General features: G+C 44.3%; 1 protein-coding gene across 5 annotated transcripts; it reads right to left on the reverse strand.

The window, feature by feature from the left end:
* Positions 1 to 3,949: 3,949 nt before the first annotated feature.
* LOC125725374 (receptor activity-modifying protein 3-like) lies at positions 3,950 to 20,463 on the reverse strand. Of its 5 annotated transcripts, none has more exons than XM_049002240.1 (5): positions 20,383 to 20,463; positions 20,054 to 20,094; positions 12,054 to 12,083; positions 11,656 to 11,833; positions 3,950 to 5,708 (listed from the first exon to the last, which is right to left on the reverse strand). In XM_049002240.1, the coding sequence occupies exons 1-5, from the start codon at positions 20,385 to 20,387 to the stop codon at positions 5,453 to 5,455; spliced, it is 510 nt and encodes a 169-aa protein (XP_048858197.1). In that variant the 5' UTR covers positions 20,388 to 20,463; the 3' UTR covers positions 3,950 to 5,452. The 5 variants fall into 5 exon arrangements, with proteins under 5 accessions (XP_048858197.1, XP_048858195.1, XP_048858196.1 ...); XM_049002238.1 differs by lacking the exons at positions 20,054 to 20,094; positions 20,383 to 20,463 and adding an exon at positions 19,116 to 19,467 and having other exon boundaries at positions 3,950 to 4,817; positions 5,426 to 5,708; XM_049002239.1 differs by lacking the exons at positions 20,054 to 20,094; positions 20,383 to 20,463 and adding an exon at positions 19,116 to 19,467 and having other exon boundaries at positions 11,656 to 11,830.
* Between the last annotated feature and the right edge of the window lie 67 nt (positions 20,464 to 20,530).

Genomic DNA, 20,530 nt, shown 5'->3' on the forward strand with positions numbered 1-20,530 from the left:
GTCCGAGTCACATTCCCGAGTTTATAAGCTGTGAATGTGCAGTGAAACGAGAGAAGGCAGGTAAAGCTGGGATAGAGAGGATGTGAAAGTCACACGGCTGGAATATATGGCTTCATTTGAAAGTGTATATACCCTGCAACCCCTACCTGTATAAGGGGTTAGAAAATGGATGGATGGATAGATGGATGGATGGATGGATGGTATAGAATATTAAATTCTGCAGGGCTGGGACTAATTTATAAGATGGAGCAAAAAATGTACTGACCACAGGACATCCATCCGTACTGGCAAATATTCAATTCAATTTATTTCTATATAGCGCTTTTCACAACAAAGTTGTTCCAATGCGCTTTACAGGAGTGTGTTGTGGAACATCCTTAACAGAGATAACAACAGAACACAGAAACAGTGAAATAGCCACTCAGGCGTTCATGACAGAGCATTGTAAAGGCACCTGGGCTGACAATGACTAGATGGCTAGAATGGGGGGTGAGACTGGCAGGTTTTTCACAGCCGGTGATGTACAGTATTCTCTCAGAGGGCTGGTCAGCTGAGCACAGTCTGAAAAGTCACACTCTAGGATAATAAAAGAAAGAGGCATCCTGGATGGATGGACGGGCAGACAGACGGACAGATAGATCAAAGGATGGATAGATGGATAGATGGCCTGTCTGTCGGATCCCCTTTATGATCAGGACAGACACCGACCCGCCAGGCTGCATGCCGACTGTCATCCAGAAGCTTGTCTGTCGGAGCCCCTTTGTGATCAGGACAGACACCGACCCGCCAGGCTGCATGCCGACTGTCATCCAAAGGCCTGTCTGTCGGAGCTCCTTTATGATCAGGACAGACACTGACCCTCCAGGCTGCATGCCGACTATCATCCAAAGGTCTGTCTGTCGGAGCCCCTTTATGATCAGGACAGACACCGACCCGCCAGGCTGCATGCCGACTGTCATACAAAGGCCTGTCTGTCGGAGCCCCTTTATGATCAGGACAGACACCGACCCACCAGGCTGCATGCCGACTGTCATCCAGAGGCCTGTCTGCCGGAGCCCCTTTGGATCAGGACAGACACCGACCCGCCAGGCTGCATGCCGACTGTCATCCAAAGGTCTGTCTGCCGGAGCCCCTTTGGATCAGGACAGACACCGACCCGCCAGGCTGAATGCCGACTGTCATCCAAAGGCCTGTCTGTAGGAGCCCTTTTATGATCAGGACAGACACCGACCCGCCAGGCTGCATGCCGACTGTCATCCAAAGGCCTGTCTGCCGGAGCCCCTTTGGATCAGGACAGACACCGACCCGCCAGGCTGAATGCCGACTGTCATCCAAAGGCCTGTCTGTAGGAGCCCCTTTGTGATCAGGACAGACACCGACCCGCCAGGCTGCATGCAGACTGTCATCTAAAGGCCTGATAATTCAGCTCTTTGACTTCCAGGTGGAGGCTCTCTGAAGGCCAGGAAGTGCTTTAGCTTTGTTCGTGTTTTTTTACTTCGGAGTACTTTGAATATTATCTTGAAAGCAAATATTTTGAGAAGTAGGAGAGACATAATGGCTTTGTATAAATAGCTCAGTGGAGCAGTTAACAAAAAGCTTTTTTTCCTCTTTCCCTACTGGTTTCGGTTGCTTGGCGACGCCTCATGAAGAGCTTGGTTTGCGTATTTATTTTCCTTTTTACTGTTTTGTTATTTGGGAAACGATGTCAGGTCAAGATCAAGTCAGACTCCTACATTACTGTCCCTGGATGTGCGGAACCTCTGTAAGCCGTCAAGCATAAACGTTACGCGGGTTTGGGTGACACACTGGCCTCCCGCCTCCAGGGTGCGCTGTTCAAATCCAACCTCTGGCCCTTGCTGCTTGGGAGAGGCCCCAGCTCTCTGCAGCCCTTTACTGGATAAGAAGGACAGGGATTCCACCTGCATTTCTTGCAATTAGGAGCCAACCCCAAGCCACCCTGTCACGTGAAATCCAGGTCCTTTTAATTGAAATGGTTTGCAAACCCTGCCTGGGCTCGAAGTCTCCTCCTGCCATGGATTATCTCGTCACCCTAATCATTCTCATTTTTCTTCTTTCCTTTACTTTTGTCACTGTAGCAGCGCGAACATGAGCCAAGATGAAATATCATGTTTTAATGTGTGTTGAAAATATTATTAGTTTGTTTTCCCACATAAAGTAATCTGTATTCATCCCTGTTGAAACGGTTTTGCTGGGCCTGATGCATGGTGACGCTTCCTGAGATCTGCAGATAATGGGCAATACTACCCAGTAGCTGAGGAAGGGGAGGCGCTGAAAGGATGAATCTCGCCTGGCATTTGCGCATGTAATAACTCAGTGTAATAACTCAGTGTAATAACTCAGTGTAATAACTCAGTGTAATAACTCAGTGATCCATGAGCCCTGTCACTAGGCACTGCTTCTTGTGATGGTGTGGCTGATGAACGCAGATATGATTCAGGGCTCCCAACTTTGGTCAGCTAGCTGGAGTGAGATTTTCGATGTGATGCAAGTCTGCACACACGTTTACATGGATGTAGCAGTTTCTTACCTTGTAAATAGTGTGTAGGTTTTGAAAACAACCCCAAACGCTTTTGATGTAGGTAATTTTAGGTTAATAATGGAATAATATAAATTTGCCGTAACATTTCCTGCGTGAGAGTCTGAAATCGTGGGTGTCACACCAGAAGCGTGAGAGTTCTGCTATAGATGTTCAATCTGAACAGAATGTACATCCCAGATCAATACTGTCCATAGGCAGCACATTGTATATAAAATGTTGGGAACCTGACTTACATCTGTAATGGACGAAGAATTTAACTTTGACTTGATGCTGGAGTCCTTAGTCTGAAAGCCTCAGAAGCTACTTCTATTAATAGCTATTATTTTAGCTAAACAGCTCAAAGCACTTGACGCAGTTTCTGAGCACACAAAAGCAGATGGTGTTTTTTTACATGCCTCCGTCTTTGAAACAGGAAGCTAACGGACGTGGCGGACGATGCGTACACTGGTTATGCTCTTAGCATGTCGGCCGTATTGCCGACAAACAAGGAAACTCGAGTGGGGAGCTCCGCATGCTTCTTGGCAGCCGCAGTCTGTGCGCTTCCTCCGATTCTTTGCCTGCCCAAGGAAAGGATCTTATATCCTTCCTGTAGATCATCTTCACGTGCATAAGAAACCAGCCTTAAACCTCCGTCAAGATGTGTCTTCAAGCAGCGGTTTTGTTTTTTTGTTTCGTGCCATAGACATTGTGACGGGGCAGTGGGTGGTCTGGGATGGGGGAGAATCCAGTGACAGGACTTCTCATGCAAGTAAAGCTCCTCCTTTGTTCCGGAATGTTCTAAACACTTCCATCATTTTCTCCTGTCCAGCAGCAGCCAGACCCCGAGCTGAGCCCCACGTGCACGCAGCCTGTCCGCAGTCCAGTCTCCACTCTGTCTTATCTTTTCCCTTTGTGCTGAAATACCTGTTTTGTTTTAAATTTCCCTGCTTGTTTTTTTGAAGCAAGTTCCTCTCCCACAATGAAGGGTCTGACAATGAATCGTTTTGCTGTTCTTTATACTGTAAATTAAAGTTATTTGTATAGAAACAATTGTTCATTCTCTTAGTACTTTTTCTCAGAAATTTTTATTTATATTTCCAGACCAGGTTTTTTTTTACAAGAGCTTGTTTTGACAGCTATACATGAGGATTTTTTTGCACATTATCTTTTAAAAAATGCCAACATTAGTTTTTTTTGTTATTGTGTAGTTAAGGATTTCATATTATTTGGTTGTATCAGTTGTCAAACTGTTCATGCAACATATTTTGTTCCAAATAAACTGTTACAATAGAAATGCAAATAATTGTTGGATATGATTGTTGCTAACTGGAGTCAGAAATATCAGCCAGTCTATGATAATCATAATTCATATTCATTTAATAACACATTAAATATCTATATCATGTTTCACTTAATACCAAATATGAGAATTGGACTTCAGCATGACACTACGCTAGTTCAGTGTTTGCTCTGCTTGACAGAGGTCAGTTTCCATTCATGTTAGCTCCTCCTTCTATAGTGATCAAACATGTAATTAAATGACATTACAGATCAGTGTAGATCTTACAGTACATACAGAAAGGAGGCACCAAACCTTCCCAAACGTCATCTACTTGATTAGTTACGTAAGCGAATTCAGAGCATGTGATCCGAATCATGTGAGCGGTCAACTGGGAAGGACCATCCACACAGGTTTTAGGGTGTGACACAAAGGACGGACTGGTTTCTCAGAAACAGGAGACAGCATTGTACACTTAAAGAAACACCAGCTTGAAGCATTGAAAAAAATGCAACTGTTTAGCGATTAGCATGACTTTGAAGCAAGCAATCACGTATCACCTGGTTTATAATGCATCAGTTTTTGTATTTCGTTCCTCTTCTCTGCGGGTGATGGGATACAGCAAAAGGTCTATGATACCTTGGGTAAGAGTTCTGGTTTCCTTCTGGCCAGTCTGTGGCTCAGCAATAGTGACAGTAGGGGAGGTTAGCATTAGCGATAATGCTAGTGGAGGGATATTAGCAATAGCGATAATGCTAGTGGAGGGATATTAGCAATAGCGATAATGCTAGTGGAGGGATATTAGCAATAGCGATAATGCTAGTGGAGGGATATTAGCATTAGCGATAGTGCTAACGGAGGGATATTAGCATTAGCGATAGTGCTAACGGAGGGATATTAGCATTAGCGATAATGCTAGTGGAGGGATATTAGCATTAGCGATAATGCTAGTGGAGGGATATTAGCAATAGCGATAATGCTAGTGGAGGGATATTAGCATTAGCGATAGTGCTAACGGAGGGATATTAGCATTAGCGATAGTGCTAACGGAGGGATATTAGCATTAGCGATAGTGCTAACGGAGGGATATTAGCATTAGCGATAATGCTAGCGGAGGGATATTAGCATTAGCGATAGTGCTAACGGAGGGATATTAGCATTAGCGATAGTGCTAACGGAGGGATATTAGCATTAGCGATAGTGCTAACGGAGGGATATTAGCATTAGCGATAGTGCTAACGGAGGGATATTAGCATTAGCGATAGTGCTAACGGAGGGATATTAGCATTAGCGATAGTGCTAACGGAGGGATATTAGCATTAGCGATAGTGCTAACGGAGGGATATTAGCATTAGCGATAATGCTAGCGGAGGGATATTAGCATTAGCGATAGTGCTAACGGAGGGATATTAGCATTAGCGATAGTGCTAACGGAGGGATATTAGCATTAGCGATAGTGCTAACGGAGGGATATTAGCATTAGCGATAGTGCTAACGGAGGGATATTAGCATTAGCGATAGTGCTAACGGAGGGATATTAGCATTAGCGATAATGCTAGCGGAGGGATATTAGCATTACCAATAGTGCTAGCGGAGGGACATTAGCGTTAACTATAGTGATAGCAGAAAGAGCACTAGGCGGCGAAGTCGCCACGCTTGCTGCACCACACCACCAGCGCAACCATGGCCAGCGTGAGGAAGACTGGCACAAAGATGAGCATGGCAAGCATGTTGTCCGACGGGTCCATGAGGACCATGTGGCTCAGCGTGCAGTTGGAGAAGAAGAGCCTGTGGACGCGGATGATGTAGCTCTCCACCAGGGGGTTGGGCCAGTAGCAGCCTGTGCTGACAGCCTTGTCCTCACTGCAGTTGGAAAAGTGGTTGTACTTCCTGTAGGAGGAGGGAGAGGATAGTGTCACCTCAGAGATACTAGAACAGGAGTGTCAAACTCCAGTCCTGGAGGGCTGGAGCCCTGCACAGTTTTGTGTTTCCCCTCATGTAACACGCCTGAGTCAGGTCCTTGTGCAAATTACCACACAGCTCTTGAGCTGAATCATTTGTGGAAAGAGCTAAGCTACACTGAGCCCCAGCCCTGCAGGTATGGAGTTTGACATCCCTGGACTATAAGTATCATTGAGGAGATCAAAGCAGAAATAATGGCCTTACATCCATTCATAAGGTCCATAAGAAAGATGCTCTCTTAACTTAATCTTACTCAAAGAGGAATTCATAGAATCTTCTTTATTAGGACTATCGAATGTTTTCTGTAATGTCTCTGTCAGCTCACGCTCTTCCCTGCAGTTTCTTTTTGACACTTCTGTGCCTGACATTAATTAACAAGCCCCCAAAGCCCTTTATTTGTAGCATTAGGGCCTGATTAGTCCCACCTCACCTCATTACCACAAGCAGCCTTATCAATGTTTCATTAGTGCCAATTATGCACAGCAAACAGTGCGCTTCATTATCATATAATTCTGTGATCTGAACCAGTTTATGTGATGCTTGCAAATTTAACATCTCTCTCCACTGTGACAGGCATGTACCGTTAGGTGTCTCCATCTGGACACAAGGTCTCCGTCTGCAGTGAAGCTCCTTCAGAAATCTTACATTTATGGTTTACAACTTAGAATTAATATAATTTCCATTCCAATTTCTCTCTTGAAAGCAACTAGTAGAGTGGCCCTGAAGTACAAAAGAACATTATGAAAACACAAAAATATTAAGAAAAGAATTGTGCTCTTTAAAATGTTTTTGCATTTTCTCGTATCCTTTGCATTTTCTCAATGTGTTGTGTTTTACCCTCCAGGGCCACCGTAGCCTAGGAACAGTAAACCGGCGGGGATGGCATTTTTTCAGGATCATAGCTATTTTTCCTCAAGAAACACAAACATGACAGTATACTCTTAATAATATCTCACATGAACGGTTTGGAACGTTTTAGGCTGTGGCAGGTCTATCATGTAAAGCTGTCTTTCAGTTAATCAAGGGAAATTTCAGCTCACTTTAGGTAGAGATTTAATTCAGTGACAATGTCTGTAGCCTCTCTGAACCCTTTCAATCACTTCCCTCCATTTTTGAGTGTCCCTTGGTTTTAGGCTCATTGTACTGTATGTACACGACTTAGCCACATGTCGACATCCTAGGCTACTGAGGCCATGTCATGACCCACGTGTGAGGACTCCGCCAAGCAGTCCTGTAATTAGTGGTCTAATGAGGGAGACCCCCCAAAACCCCACATACACAGCGGCCCTTTCTGGGTAAGATTGGCCACCCCCACTGTACTGGGTCCGTTAGGCAGCCTCAAAGGTCCCTCAGACTGCACCCTCGACTGCCTGACAATCTAGCTTCCGAAAAAGGGGTTACACAGGGAAACGAATAACAATATATTTTTAATTTAGTCCCTGGCATGTGAATGTTGTTTGTGTAATTTTCTAAATCTCTCCCCCGTGACATTAACTCAGCAAGATGGAACTGGCAGTGGATGGAGATCAGTAAACGCGTGTCCATTCGCTCCAGGTAAAACCCCTCAACAGCAGCAGGAAAACCCAGTTTTGCTGGATACAAACACTTCATCGTTGTTTTTTCATTTCCTGCATGACAGATACGTGCCTTTCTCTGGATTCACTCAAAACTATTATTCGAATGGCTGACTGTATTTCTTTGGAATGATGTCAATACACTGTTTAGGATGTACCATATGTTTTGCTTCCTTTGACTGGGATAAAGTATTTAATAGCATCACAGACTTGGTCACAGGGCTGATCCGTTAAAAACGCTACAGGTTAGCGGGTGATCAGTCACAAGGCTGATTCTTTATATACACTTCAGGTTAGCGGGTGATCGTTACAGAGCTGATCCGGTAAAAACGCTACAGGTTAGCGGGTGATCGTTACAGGGCTGATCCGTTAAAAACGCTACAGGTTAGCGGGTGATCAGTCACAAGGTTGATTCTTTATATACACTTCAGGTTAGCGGGTGTCCTGTTGTCCTAATACAGACTGGCATCTCTGAAGTGCCCGCTTTGAGTCCTGTGACAGACTGGCATCTCTGAAGTGCCCACTTTCTGTGTGTCCTGTAACAGACTGGTACCTCTTAAGTGCCCGCTTTGTGTGTGTCCTGTGACAGACTGGTATATCTTAAGTGCCCGCTTTCTGTGTGTCCTGTGGCAGACTGGTATCTCTTAAGTGCCCGCTTTCTGTGTGTCCTGTAACAGACTGGTATCTCTTAAGTTCCCGCTTTCTGTGTGTCCTGTGACAGACTGGTATCTCTTAAGTGCCCGCTTTCTGTGTGTCCTCAGACAGACTGGTATCTCTATAGTGCCCGCTTTCTGTGTGTCCTGTGACAGACTGGTATCTCTTAAGTGCCCACTTTCTGTGTGTCCTGTGACAGACTGGTATCTCTTAAGTGCCCGCTTTGTGTGTGTCCTCAGACAGACTGGTATCTCGTAAGTGCCGGCTTTCTGTGTGTCCTCAGATAGACTGGTATCTCGTAAGTGCCCGCTTTCTGTGTGTCCTGTGACAGACTGGTATCTCTTAAGTGCCCACTTTCTGTGTGTCCTGTGACAGACTGATATCTCTTAAGTGCCCGCTTTGTGTGTGTCCTCAGACAGACTGGCATCTCTTAAGTGCCCGCTTTCTGTGTGTCCTGTGACAGACTAGTATCTTAAGTGCCCGCTTTCTGTGTGTCCTCAGACAGACTGGCATCTCTTGAGTGCCCGCTTTCTGTGTGTCCTCAGACAGACTGGCATCTCTTAAGTGCCCGCTTTCTGTGTGTCCTGTGACAGACTGGCATCTCTTAAGTGCCCGCTTTCTGTGTGTCCTCAGACAGACTTGCATCTCTTAAGTGCCCGCTTTCTGTGTGTCCTCAGACAGACTGGTATCTCTTAAGTGCCCGCTTTGTGTGTGTCCTGTGACAGACTGGCATCTCTTAAGTTCCCGCTTTCTGTGTGTGCTGTGACAGACTGGCATCTCTTAAGTGCCCGCTTTCTGTGTGTCCTCAGACAGACTTGCATCTCTTAAGTGCCCGCTTTGTGTGTGTCCTGTGACAGACTGATATCTCTTAAGTGCCCGCTTTGTGTGTGTCCTCAGACAGACTGGCATCTCTTAAGTGCCCGCTTTCTGTGTGTCCTGTGACAGACTGGTATCTCAAGTGCCCGCTTTCTGTGTGTCCTCAGACAGACTGGCATCTCTTTAGTGCCCGCTTTCTGTGTGTCCTCAGACAGACTGGCATCTCTTAAGTGCCCGCTTTCTGTGTGTCCTGTGACAGACTGGTATCTCTTAAGTGCCCGCTTTCTGTGTGTCCTCAGACAGACTGGCATCTCTTAAGTGCCCGCTTTCTGTGTGTCCTGTGACAGACTGGCATCTCTTAAGTGCCCGCTTTCTGTGTGTCCTGTGACAGACTGGCATCTCTTAAGTGCCCGCTTTCTGTGTGTCCTGTGACAGACTGGTATCTCTTAAGTGCCCGATTTCTGTGTGTCCTGTGGCAGACTGGCATCTCTTAAGTGCCCGCTTTCTGTGTGTCCTGTGACAGACTGGCATCTCTTAAGTGCCCGCTTTCTGTGTGTCCTCAGACAGACTTGCATCTCTTAAGTGCCCGCTTTCTGTGTGTCCTCAGACAGACTGGTATCTCTTAAGTGCCCGCTTTGTGTGTGTCCTGTGACAGACTGGCATCTCTTAAGTTCCCGCTTTCTGTGTGTGCTGTGACAGACTGGCATCTCTTAAGTGCCCGCTTTCTGTGTGTCCTGTGACAGACTGGTATCTCTTAAGTGCCCGCTTTCTGTGTGTCCTGTGACAGACTGGCATCTCTTAAGTTCCCGCTTTCTGTGTGTGCTGTGACAGACTGGCATCTCTTAAGTGCCCGCTTTCTGTGTGTCCTGTGACAGACTGGTATCTCTTAAGTGCCCGCTTTCTGTGTGTCCTGTGACAGACTGGCATCTCTTAAGTGCCCGCTTTCTGTGTGTCCTCAGACAGACTTGCATCTCTTAAGTGCCCGCTTTCTGTGTGTCCTCAGACAGACTTGCATCTCTTAAGTGCCCGCTTTGTGTGTGTCCTGTGACAGACTGGCATCTCTTAAGTGCCCGCTTTCTGTGTGTCCTCAGACAGACTGGTATCTCTTAAGTGCCCGCTTTCTGTGTGTCCTCAGACAGACTGGTATCTCTTAAGTGCCCGCTTTCTGTGTGTCCTCAGACAGACTTGCATCTCTTAAGTGCCCGCTTTCTGTGTGTCCTCAGACAGACTGGCATCTCTTAAGTGCCCGCTTTCTGTGTGTCCTGTGGCAGACTGGCATCTCTTAAGTGCCCGCTTTCTGTGTGTCCTGTGACAGACTGGCATCTCTTAAGTGCCCGCTTTGTGTGTGTCCTGTGACAGACTGGCATCTCTGAAGTGCCCGCTTTCTGTGTGTCCTGTGACAGACTGGCATCTCTGAAGTGCCCGCTTTCTGTGTGTCCTGTGACAGACTGGCATCATCTGCCTCTATAGCAGATTTGTGTTTATGGAGGAAACATGGATGGATAAATTTCCAATGCAGTTTCTCTTTGACAAATAGCCACATTAGCCTCAATTTCAGAAATTCACCATGATCCAAAACATGTTTTCCAATCACGTTCAGTGCAGCTTTTACTTCAGATTTTTTGCAAAACCCAGAGCTTAGACTGTGGTCAGTGCTGCCCGGGTGGGTCGCACTAGACAGAGTGCCTTGTATCCTTCAGCGCAGTGAGAATAGAGAGGGGATCTGAATTAGCATGTTAAAGGCTGCTGGACCCACTGCTATTATGTTCTCATCAGTCATTGTCCATTAAAGTACCATTACAGGGTTTTCATCCATATAAAGCCACCAAAGGCAGGGCTGAGATCTTGCTGTGACACACCATAGACAAGAAGATGTGTTCTGGAGATTCAGATGAGAACTGCTTGAATTCAAATTAAAAAAAGATACCAATTTGCACGTCATATGTTTTAAGTCTTGGGAGTGGAATAAAATTACAGTCATTACCAAGACCAGGAGCGGTGTGCATACAAATTTCACTCCTAAGTGAGTCAAAATTCTAAGAATTACGTGATTTTGCTTTTACTCTCAGAATTAAGACTAAGTGGCACGCATAAAAGTTCTTAAGTGCTAAGATTATGTCTCAACTCCTGAATAATTTAAGGGAGCCGGAGAGGTATCCTAAAGCAAGGTGTCAGCACGATGTGCACCAAGATGGCGTCTAAGCACATTCTGGCACAGGAAGGTTCGCAGAGCGTCTTGTCTGAGGAAACACGGCGTGTGTGGAGCTCACATCGGTCCGCCCAGCTTTCCTTAGTCTTTCATTAACAGCTTGGCTTCATGTTCGTTGCAATCCTTGCTTCCATTTAAGCACCAGCTGTGCCAAGAAGACTCAGTTTCTGCCCAGTTTGGTTTCCCTTTAGAGTCCATTGTGTTTTGATATGACTTTGAACCATAATACATAAAAATATGTTCCTATTAGTGGAAATTGATTGGTAATGGGATTGGTAGACATCGGTATTAGCTATTATATGTTGTATAAAGCCTTCAATGAAAGGTATGATGTCACTCTAATATATCACCCATGCAGGCCCTCTATTGGCTGACTCGGCAGTTGAGGCAGGCATTTATTTGTATTCCTTTTTTCATGAAAGGTGTGATGTCACGGTAATATGTCACCCCTGCAGGCCTTCTGTTGGCTGTCTCAGTAGTTGAGGAAGGTGCTTATTTGTAGAAAACCAGGAAACTGGTCCCCATAAAGTAAAAAAAAAAACAGGAATTCATCACATTATGGGGACCTTTGGTCCCCACAAAGTAAGGTATACCTGGACACAGACAGACAGCTCTTGCTCACCAGATGAAATACGACAGGTTGCACCAGTTCCTCTGAGGTATGAGCTCCATCTCCCGCTTGAACCAGTCTCCACACCTCTCCATCTCCAGAAGGAGAGCCGTCTCATTGCACAGCACTGGTTGGCTTCTCGCATCCAGAGAGGACAGCAGCTCTTTCTGTTTGTTGATGTTTTCTGCTGCTGGACAACAGCAACATTTCAACAGCATCAGCAGCGACATACTGTCAGAAGCTCATTAGATGCTGACATTTCCATTTGTGCTGTAGAAACTGTCCTCAAACACACACAAAAAAAAAATCGTTTTTAAATCATTCTTTTTTAGAATTTTCATAATATATGAAGAAAATCGAACAGTGTTCCATCACACATGGCAAAGAAGATGCAGTTTCGTATGACTTACCTGACCATCCCCTGGTCGTCATGGCAATCACTGAAAAAACAAAGAGTCTCAAGTCACACAGACATATCAGAGTCTTTCCTTCATCGGTGTCATTAAACAGGTATAATTACTTGTTTGATTAATGAATTCATTAATTCATGAATGTAAAACAACAGACAAATATTTTTTTTTCAAAACCTAATCTATATACAGGTGTAGGTTCCATCCTTCTGTCTCTCAATGGGATCTTCATATTAAGAAGCTGACATGGAGTTTGAGGAAATGCGAGTTCAGCTGCTTTGCTCATTAAATTCAGAAATTCCAGGAATCAGGATGCATGTAAAAACAAAGAAACCTATGATTTCTGCGTGGCATCAGGTGCTGCAGCCTCCAATCGATGAAGAGCCGTAATTTAAGCAAAGTGTAGCAAGACAATCGCAGTCTCTTTGAAGGTTGTGGAACTCTTGCTTACTGCTAAAGAAGAGGAGGATCTGGCCACCTTTGAGAAGCTAAAGCCGTGTTAGTTATAAGTGACTTTGTCAAAGATTTCATCCACATTCTGACATAAATAAAGGTTCTAGCAAACCAGTTTGGAACCTTAAGCTGGGCTGAACCCTATGATGCTGCCCTTCCACCTTTAATCGAGGTGTGTTACTAGACACGTGAGCTACCTTCTAAAACAGATCATTCTGGTCCTCTGGCAGAGCCCCAAGCACCCTTACAAACCTCTACTGCTGCACCACAGATGAGCATCGTGCATGGCTTGCAGTACTGCATGGTAGGCTAGATGGTTCTCCTGTGACTGGAAGCTTCTCCAAAGAGTGGTGAGACAGTAGTGCTCATCACAGACCACAAGCTCCTAGCTTTACGGCAAGCCTCACGCTTATCGTGACTGAAGAAGGCCCAGAAAATCGCAATCTGCTACCCTTCAGGTGCTACGAAACAGTCAGTCGTGGGAACGGTTTCTACCTGCAGGTGACCAGATTACTGAACACTCTCTAGTACAACCTAACACTGTCAGATAGACCAATTAAGCCACTTTCATTCTGAAAATCAAACATTTGCATGAAAAACACTTTCAGACAGCTAAATAAGAATGACATTAAGTCTCTTTCCAGACAATTCTGCTCTCCAGTCATATTCTAATCCCTTCAGCTCAGTATGTATACCTTCATATTTATCTCCATAGTTTATTTTATTAGCTTTTCTTGACTGCCCCCTCTTTCCTCATTTGTATTTTGCGCATGTTTGTCTGTTGTGATTACCTGAGTGCAAACAACAACCTTATGATCATCAGCAAACAAACATCATTTAGTCTTATGATCATCACCAAGTTGCCAGCGCTCACAGGAATCCTTTCAGGGATGCTTTACTGCAACCAAACATCATTTAGTCTTATGATCATCACCAAGATGCCAGCGCTGACAGAAATCCTTTCAGGGATGCTTTACTGCAAACAAACATCATTTAGTCTTATGATCATCACCAAGTTCCCAGTGCTCACAGGAATCCTTTCAGGGATGCTTTACTGCAAACAAACATCATTTAGTCTTATGATCATCACCAAGATGCCAGCGCTCACAGAAATCCTTTCAGGGATGCTTTACTGCAAACAAACATCGTTTAGTCTTATGATCATCACCAAGATGCCAGCGCTGACAGAAATCCTTTCAGGGATGCTTTACTGCAAACAAACATCGTTTAGTCTTATGATCATCACCAAGATGCCAGCGCTCACAGGAATCCTTTCAGGGATGCTTTACTGCAAACAAACATCGTTTAGTCTTATGATCATCACCAAGATGCCAGCGCTCACAGAAATCCTTTCAGGGATGCTTTACTGCAAACAAACATCGTTTAGTCTTATGATCATCACCAAGATGCCAGAGCTGACAGAAATCCTTTCAGGGATGCTTTACTGCAAACAAACATCGTTTAGTCTTATGATCATCACCAAGATGCCAGCGCTCACAGGAATCCTTTCAGGGATGCTTTACTGCAAACAAACATCGTTTAGTCTTATGATCATCACCAAGATGCCAGCGCTGACAGAAATCCTTTCAGGGATGCTTTACTGCAACTAAACATCGTTTAGTGGGCAAAACAAACGTCTGTTATGTGGCAAAAAGTTAATAATGCTGCCACCATTGCTTTGAACCCAGGGGTGAGCAGCTCGGTGGGCTGTGCTTGTGCTTATGGTTCCTGGTTCGAGCCCCAGCCTTGGCAGAACAGTCACATGCCTGTGAGCGAAGCCCTTATCTCCCAGCTCCAGGGACACTGCATGTTGCCGGACCATGTGCTGTGACCACCCAAGCAAGGGGGAAAGCAGGATGATCAGCAAAGAGACAAATTCCAATGTACCTGTACTTATGCAAGTAGGGGATTGTCATTTGGCAACAGCAAATGAGTGACCTGGCCAATCACATCTCCTCACCTCCTCCTCGCGCTGTATAACTACCTTGCATGCCAGACTGTACATATCATCTGTTCTACAGTACCTACTTAAAATATAAAACAGGGTTTTCTTGTTCAATTTGATTCCAAAATGATCCCAATATATCAATGCATGTTAACAAAAGCATGGCCAAGATATCAGACTGCAGTTGCTATAACCAGGAAACGCTAACTGGGAAACAGCCATTTTGGAATGTATGGCTTCGTCGGTATATTCAGAGCCTATTGGTCATGCATGATAAATTACAATCACTTCTTCACACATTTCAGAAAGTCTCCTAGCAAGCGCAACACTCATTGGTTTGGGCTCCTGGATAATTGGAGGAGGTCGATAATGTCTAATGACCTATGACTGACCTCGCTGACACTGTGGTAGTGTTTGGCATAAATTTTTCTTTGTTTTTGCAGAGCTGAAACTTTAACATAGAATAGCCAATAAGGCAGACCGCAGTGAATTAATTATTTATACGTGCACATCTATGACACCTCCATAACCACCGTAGGCGAAAACGCCAAGAAACATTTATACCCGCACAGGCGTAACGCCTCCATAACCACCGTAGGCGAAAACGGCAAGAAACATTTATACCCGCACAGGCGTAACGCCTCCATAACCACCGTAGGCGAAAACGGCAAGAAACATTTATACCCGCACAGGCGTAACGCCTCCATAATCACCGTAGGCGAAAACGCCAAGAAACATTTATACCCGCACAGGCGTAGCGCCTCCATAACCACCGTAGGCGAAAACGGCAAGAAACATTTATACCCGCACAGGCGTAACGCCTCCATAACCACCGTAGGCGAAAACGCCAAGAAACATTTATATGCGCACAGGCGTAGCGCCTCCATAACCACCGTAGGCGAAAACGCCAAGAAACATTTATACCCGCACACGCGTAACGCCTCCATAATCACCGTAGGCAAAAACACCAAGAAACGTTTGCAGTAAAAGATGTACAACATAACCAAAGTGGGCGTTTCATTATTGCAGCCAGTCAGTTACAAATGCAGTTTTCTCTTATCACCATGCAATCTGTTCAGATTATCTCCGCCAGTGACACCAGCTAAGTGCTTGTTGCCTCGGTTTGATTTTAGGTTCCTGCTCCACTGTGGAATAGGTCAATCCTCTTGACAACTTTACTGTGGATTACTAGTTTGCAACCAGCTTCTGTCTAATGTCTCTTCAGCATTCCTGCGTATGAAAGGAAAACATGCTTTTCAGTAATCATGTGGTGAGGTGAACAGAGTGTTAGATAATTTTGGCAACTCGAATAAGTACAACAAAGTGAGCCCAATGGACTCCTGTCATCTGTACGCCCTGTACCTTATGTAGCTCAGGGTATGAAATGGAAAATAAGCACTGGTACCAGTTAGGACCATGCTCTCCATTGCCTTTAACACCAACCAGCCTGTCTGACTGGAGAAGACACTCTGGGAAGTGCAGCTTGATGGCCCCATGGTTTTCTTACTGACTACCTGACCAGCGTCACATCCTCAGAAAGTCATGGCCTTGACCACCAGAGGGCGACAGTGAACAGACTTTCAGGAACCCGCAGCTACACCAGGAACCCGCAGCTACACTGCTCCCCACGAAAGCACATACTGACCGTTTAGTTACGTGCACATTCGAGCTGCCTGTTCTTCTCTGACTATGCACTCCACTTATTTACAGCTTCGTATCTGTTCATTTTCACGTCGTCTCTTTGACCTGCAATGATCCTGCACTTCGTCTTGAATGTTTGCCTTGACTTTTACACGTGGAATCAAAAAACTATAGCTATTCATCCGTAAATGCTGCCATGCACTAAGTGAGATACCTCTGGTATAGACTGAGGACTGCTGCTGCTTAGCTAAGCCTGTTCACCCCCTGCAGCTGTGCACGGTCCCGTATTACATTTAGTAAATGAGCATCCCACGTCTCGTAAAGGGGATTAGCTGTATCAAAATGCCACAGAAATATTCTGCAGAGCTAAACTGCAAGTCACCTGAGATAAAATGATGCAGGCAGGATCTAACACCGCAGTAGCCATATAAATACTAGCCTTCTGTAAGTGCCATTCTGCTGCTGAGTCTTCCACTGCTAGATGTTGGTAGTCACTGGCCCAGAGGGACAAACCTCACACCGCTTGATTTATTCAAATATAGCCTATCAAAAAAATTGCATTTTCAATTTCTTTTATGCACTACCGAGTTCAGGCAAGTAAATGGTGTTTTGCGGACAGCAAGTGCAATACAATAAATTTACATACAAGAAGTACACCGACTAGGTACGAGGTTATCTGATGCAGAAACCGACAGTCGTGAACAGAGGGCCCTGTTTTGTTTCAAATCTTCTGCAATGTTTTCACGTCTCGTACTTCGTATTTGTGATGCCTTTCAATAACTCTGTCTTACCATATGCCCCAGTGACAGCACGGCACTGTTTTTTTACTTACCTTCTGCTTTATCCTCTTATAAATCCTGACACGTTACCACCTCTTAGAGTACCAAGTTCAAGTCTGAAGTTTATTGTCATATACTGATAACAGTGGAGCATCATTACCAGCAGTAATATTCCTGGGCTCAACATAGCTCAGATACTGAACACAGTGAAAGTAAATCTGGACAGCTGACTTAGTCGTACCATCAGAATTTAGTTCTACGCCACCGACATCAGACAGTGGAAGATGTGAACCACACACTGAGTTCTCTAAACCACCAGAACTTCATGACTAATTTTCCCCACATCGAGGCCCTAAAGATGTGTATTCCACATGATATCCAAACAAAGGGAATTTCCTGGAGGCAGATAGAGTAGCATAAAGCACAGGCTGCCGGCTTCGGTCAGCATGCTGCAGTCAGAGTTTCCATTCCAGACAAGCATTTACATGTATGTAACACTTTTATTATCTTCATATTTAATGCCACATTTTATTACCCTTTATTTAAATGAGTTCTTCTGCCTTTGTGAAGGACTTTGAATTGCCTTGTGTCTGAATTGTGCTATATAAATAAACTTGCCTTGCATTGCCCTGCCTTGTTAAATAGGCATAGGACCAAAGGCAGGGGACACCCTGGACGGGATGCCAGTCCATCACAGGGCACAGGGCAGGGGACACCCTGGATGGGATGCTGGTCCATCACAGGGCACAGGGCAGGGGACACCCTGGATGGGATGCCGGTCCATCACAGGGCACAGGGCAGGGGACACCCTGGACGGGATGCTGGTCCATCACAGGGCACAGGGCAGGGGACACCCTGGACGGGATGCCAGTCCATCAAAGGACACAGGACAGGGGACACCCTGGATGGGATGCCAGGTCATCACAGGGCACAGGGCAGGGGACACCCTGGACGGGATGCTGGTCCATCACAGGGCACAGGGCAGGGGACACCCTGGACGGGATGCTGGTCCATCACAGGGCACAGGGCAGGGGACACCCTGGACGGGATGCCAGTCCATCATAGGGCACAGGACAGGGGACACCCTGGATGGGATGCCAGGTCATCACAGGGCACAGGGCAGGGGACACCCTGGATGGGATGCCAGACCATCACAGGGCACAGGGCAAATTAGCAGTACAGCGATACCAGTTCCTCTGCATGTGTTTAAAAAACAGGCTCCACAGAGGAAACAAAATCAAGTCAGAGAGGACATTCAAACCCCACACACAGAGCTGGGGTGGCATGGTATTGGTGGAGCGATTCAGCACTCCAACACCTAGCTACCATTCACCTGGGTTTAAAATCATTCGTATGAAAATGCCAGGCCTTAGCTGATATTGAGTATGAGCTCCGGAGTAAGACGGCTCTTTGGGAGCTGTATCCTGGGCTTCGTAGCCCATGTGAAACGTACACATTTCTGTCTGGCCGATTTCCCACGTGACTCCCTTCTGTCTCATACAATAATCTAAAGGTTGCCGATTCCATCCAATCGGATTCAGTAAAGCGCCTCACCTATCACGAAGGGAAACCGCAGAAACATCGCCCATATGCTGGTGTCAGTCACGCAACAAAGTAACAATCTGCATCACAATTAAATAATATCCATTAGATTCTATTAACTATTAAATATAGAACCGTTATCCACCGGAATATCCAACGGAAAGTTGTTCAATAGTATGACTGTGGTAAGGAATAGCGTGTGTGTTCATCTGCGCCTCTTCGCTTAGCTTGGTCTCCTTGTTAATAATAATAATAATAATAATAATAATAATAATAATAATAATAGTAATAATTTATATTATTATTATACGAAGGCTAATTATTATTGTTATGTTATTAATTATTATTATTATTATTATTATTATTATTATTAATAATAATAATAATAATAATATTAAATGGGATATCTTCCCTCTGTGCTAAATGCCACAACATAATCTAACGGCTTCAATTTAAAAATCTGGTAACACTTTTCCGTTTCTTTAAATTCTTCACCTAGTGATATTCTTAAAACACCGTATTGTATTTTATACACAATGCAGTTCTTCTATAAGAGATTTCTCATTTTCATTTCTAGCCTATCAATATATTTATGACGGAGTTATAAGTTACATTTACTTGCACCTGCGGATTCGAAGGATGCGTTATTTGCTCTTCGTTTCTAAAGTGATTTTAAATGCTATCAAAAAAAAGTTGACTTACCGAAAAGCCAGCAAACGAAAAGATGTGTAATAAGTAGCGTATTTTTATCCATAACGACTTCAGCGGCGATCGGACGGGGACAGTACGCACGCACTACGGCTAGGCAATATCTGCCTGTAGCGCAGCATGATTTATTCCACAAGCAGGGAAAAGATCATCCGTGCTGCCTGATTCACAGCCTAGTCTGTTTTCTCATATGTGCCACTTGTCCGAAGTCATTTAAAGTTGCATTATAACCATGTCCAGTAATGAAATGGCTCAACCTCGATACAACGAAAGAACTGAGTGAGATGCTGGGTTCGGCTCCCAGTCCACCTCCTACCGCCTCGAGCCGTATGGCCCCCCAACCCGAACAAGGGGGCTGAACAAGGAAGGAAATCACATGGGCAAGAAAACAAAGCGAAGACCTCAGAGACTCGGTTCTGCTTTCTGGGAATCTGAGCCATACGTTGCCATATATTGACATGCCGCTATAAAGCCAAAGGAAAGCCTCATTATTTATCAATATATTTTTTATTTGCTAATTAAAAAAAAAAAATAACATCACATACAACAACAGCTTCGTTTGCACAATATTCGTATATCATACTAAAAATACAAGATTCAGAAAGTACAAATACAGACCAAAATTTTGCTTCCAACGTTCTGTGAATGTGACTCTAGGTCTGCATTTGTACTTTGTGAATATAAGTTTCCACCTCTTAAGTTTATATACGATTTTTTAAATGTAGGCCAATTTATATTTGAAATTTAAAAAAAAAAGTCCTAGCAGACAAATCTTTATGGTATTAAACACGTGTTAATTGGCTAGTTCTTTTAATATAGTTTCCGTATTAGAAAAACAACGTTCATTATATTTGACAGTTCCCAAACTAAGATTCTGTGACGTTTTGCAGCTCTCAGTTCATCTTAAGATCATGATACCTTTTCAGGATTACCTTGTGATTTACATTGTAGACGACGTGTGTTCATAGCAAATCTGACAAGAAAAACATGTAAACATCATATGAGGTTAATAAATAGAAGTGGTGGAGACCGTTGAGTATTTCTCATAAATTACTGTGGAAGCAATGTTTCCAAAAATGCACTTTCTACTCTGAATACATTCAGATATATATATATATATATATATATATATATATATATATATATATATATATATATATATATATATATATATATATATATATATATATATATATATATATATATATATATTCGTTGTTTCTGTTTCTGTTTCACGAACATACGAAAGAAATCATTTTACCTCATAAATCCTCAATGTGGATATTCAGATACGTGATAAAGATGAAAACTGGGGAAATAGCACGCATCAACACACCTAAATATTTTTCCTGCAGCAACTTTAGGATAATGGGTATATGCACATATATGGGTATATGTATCCACAAGTC

Source organism: Brienomyrus brachyistius, unplaced genomic scaffold, assembly GCF_023856365.1.
Source record: "Brienomyrus brachyistius isolate T26 unplaced genomic scaffold, BBRACH_0.4 scaffold65, whole genome shotgun sequence".
NCBI classification, from domain to species: domain Eukaryota; kingdom Metazoa; phylum Chordata; class Actinopteri; order Osteoglossiformes; family Mormyridae; genus Brienomyrus; species Brienomyrus brachyistius.

Excerpts from the sequence above, each read along its gene's own strand:
- LOC125725374 (XM_049002238.1), bottom strand. The coding sequence starts at position 19,167 with ATGGATAAAAATACGCTACTTATTACACATCTTTTCGTTTGCTGGCTT. Across the intron at positions 12,084-19,115 it reads TTTCGTTTGCTGGCTTTTCG|TGATTGCCATGACGACCAGG; the intron begins GTAAGTCAACTT and ends TTGTTTTTTCAG. Across the intron at positions 5,709-11,655 it reads AACCTGTCGTATTTCATCTG|GAAGTACAACCACTTTTCCA; the intron begins GTGAGCAAGAGC and ends CTCCTCCTACAG.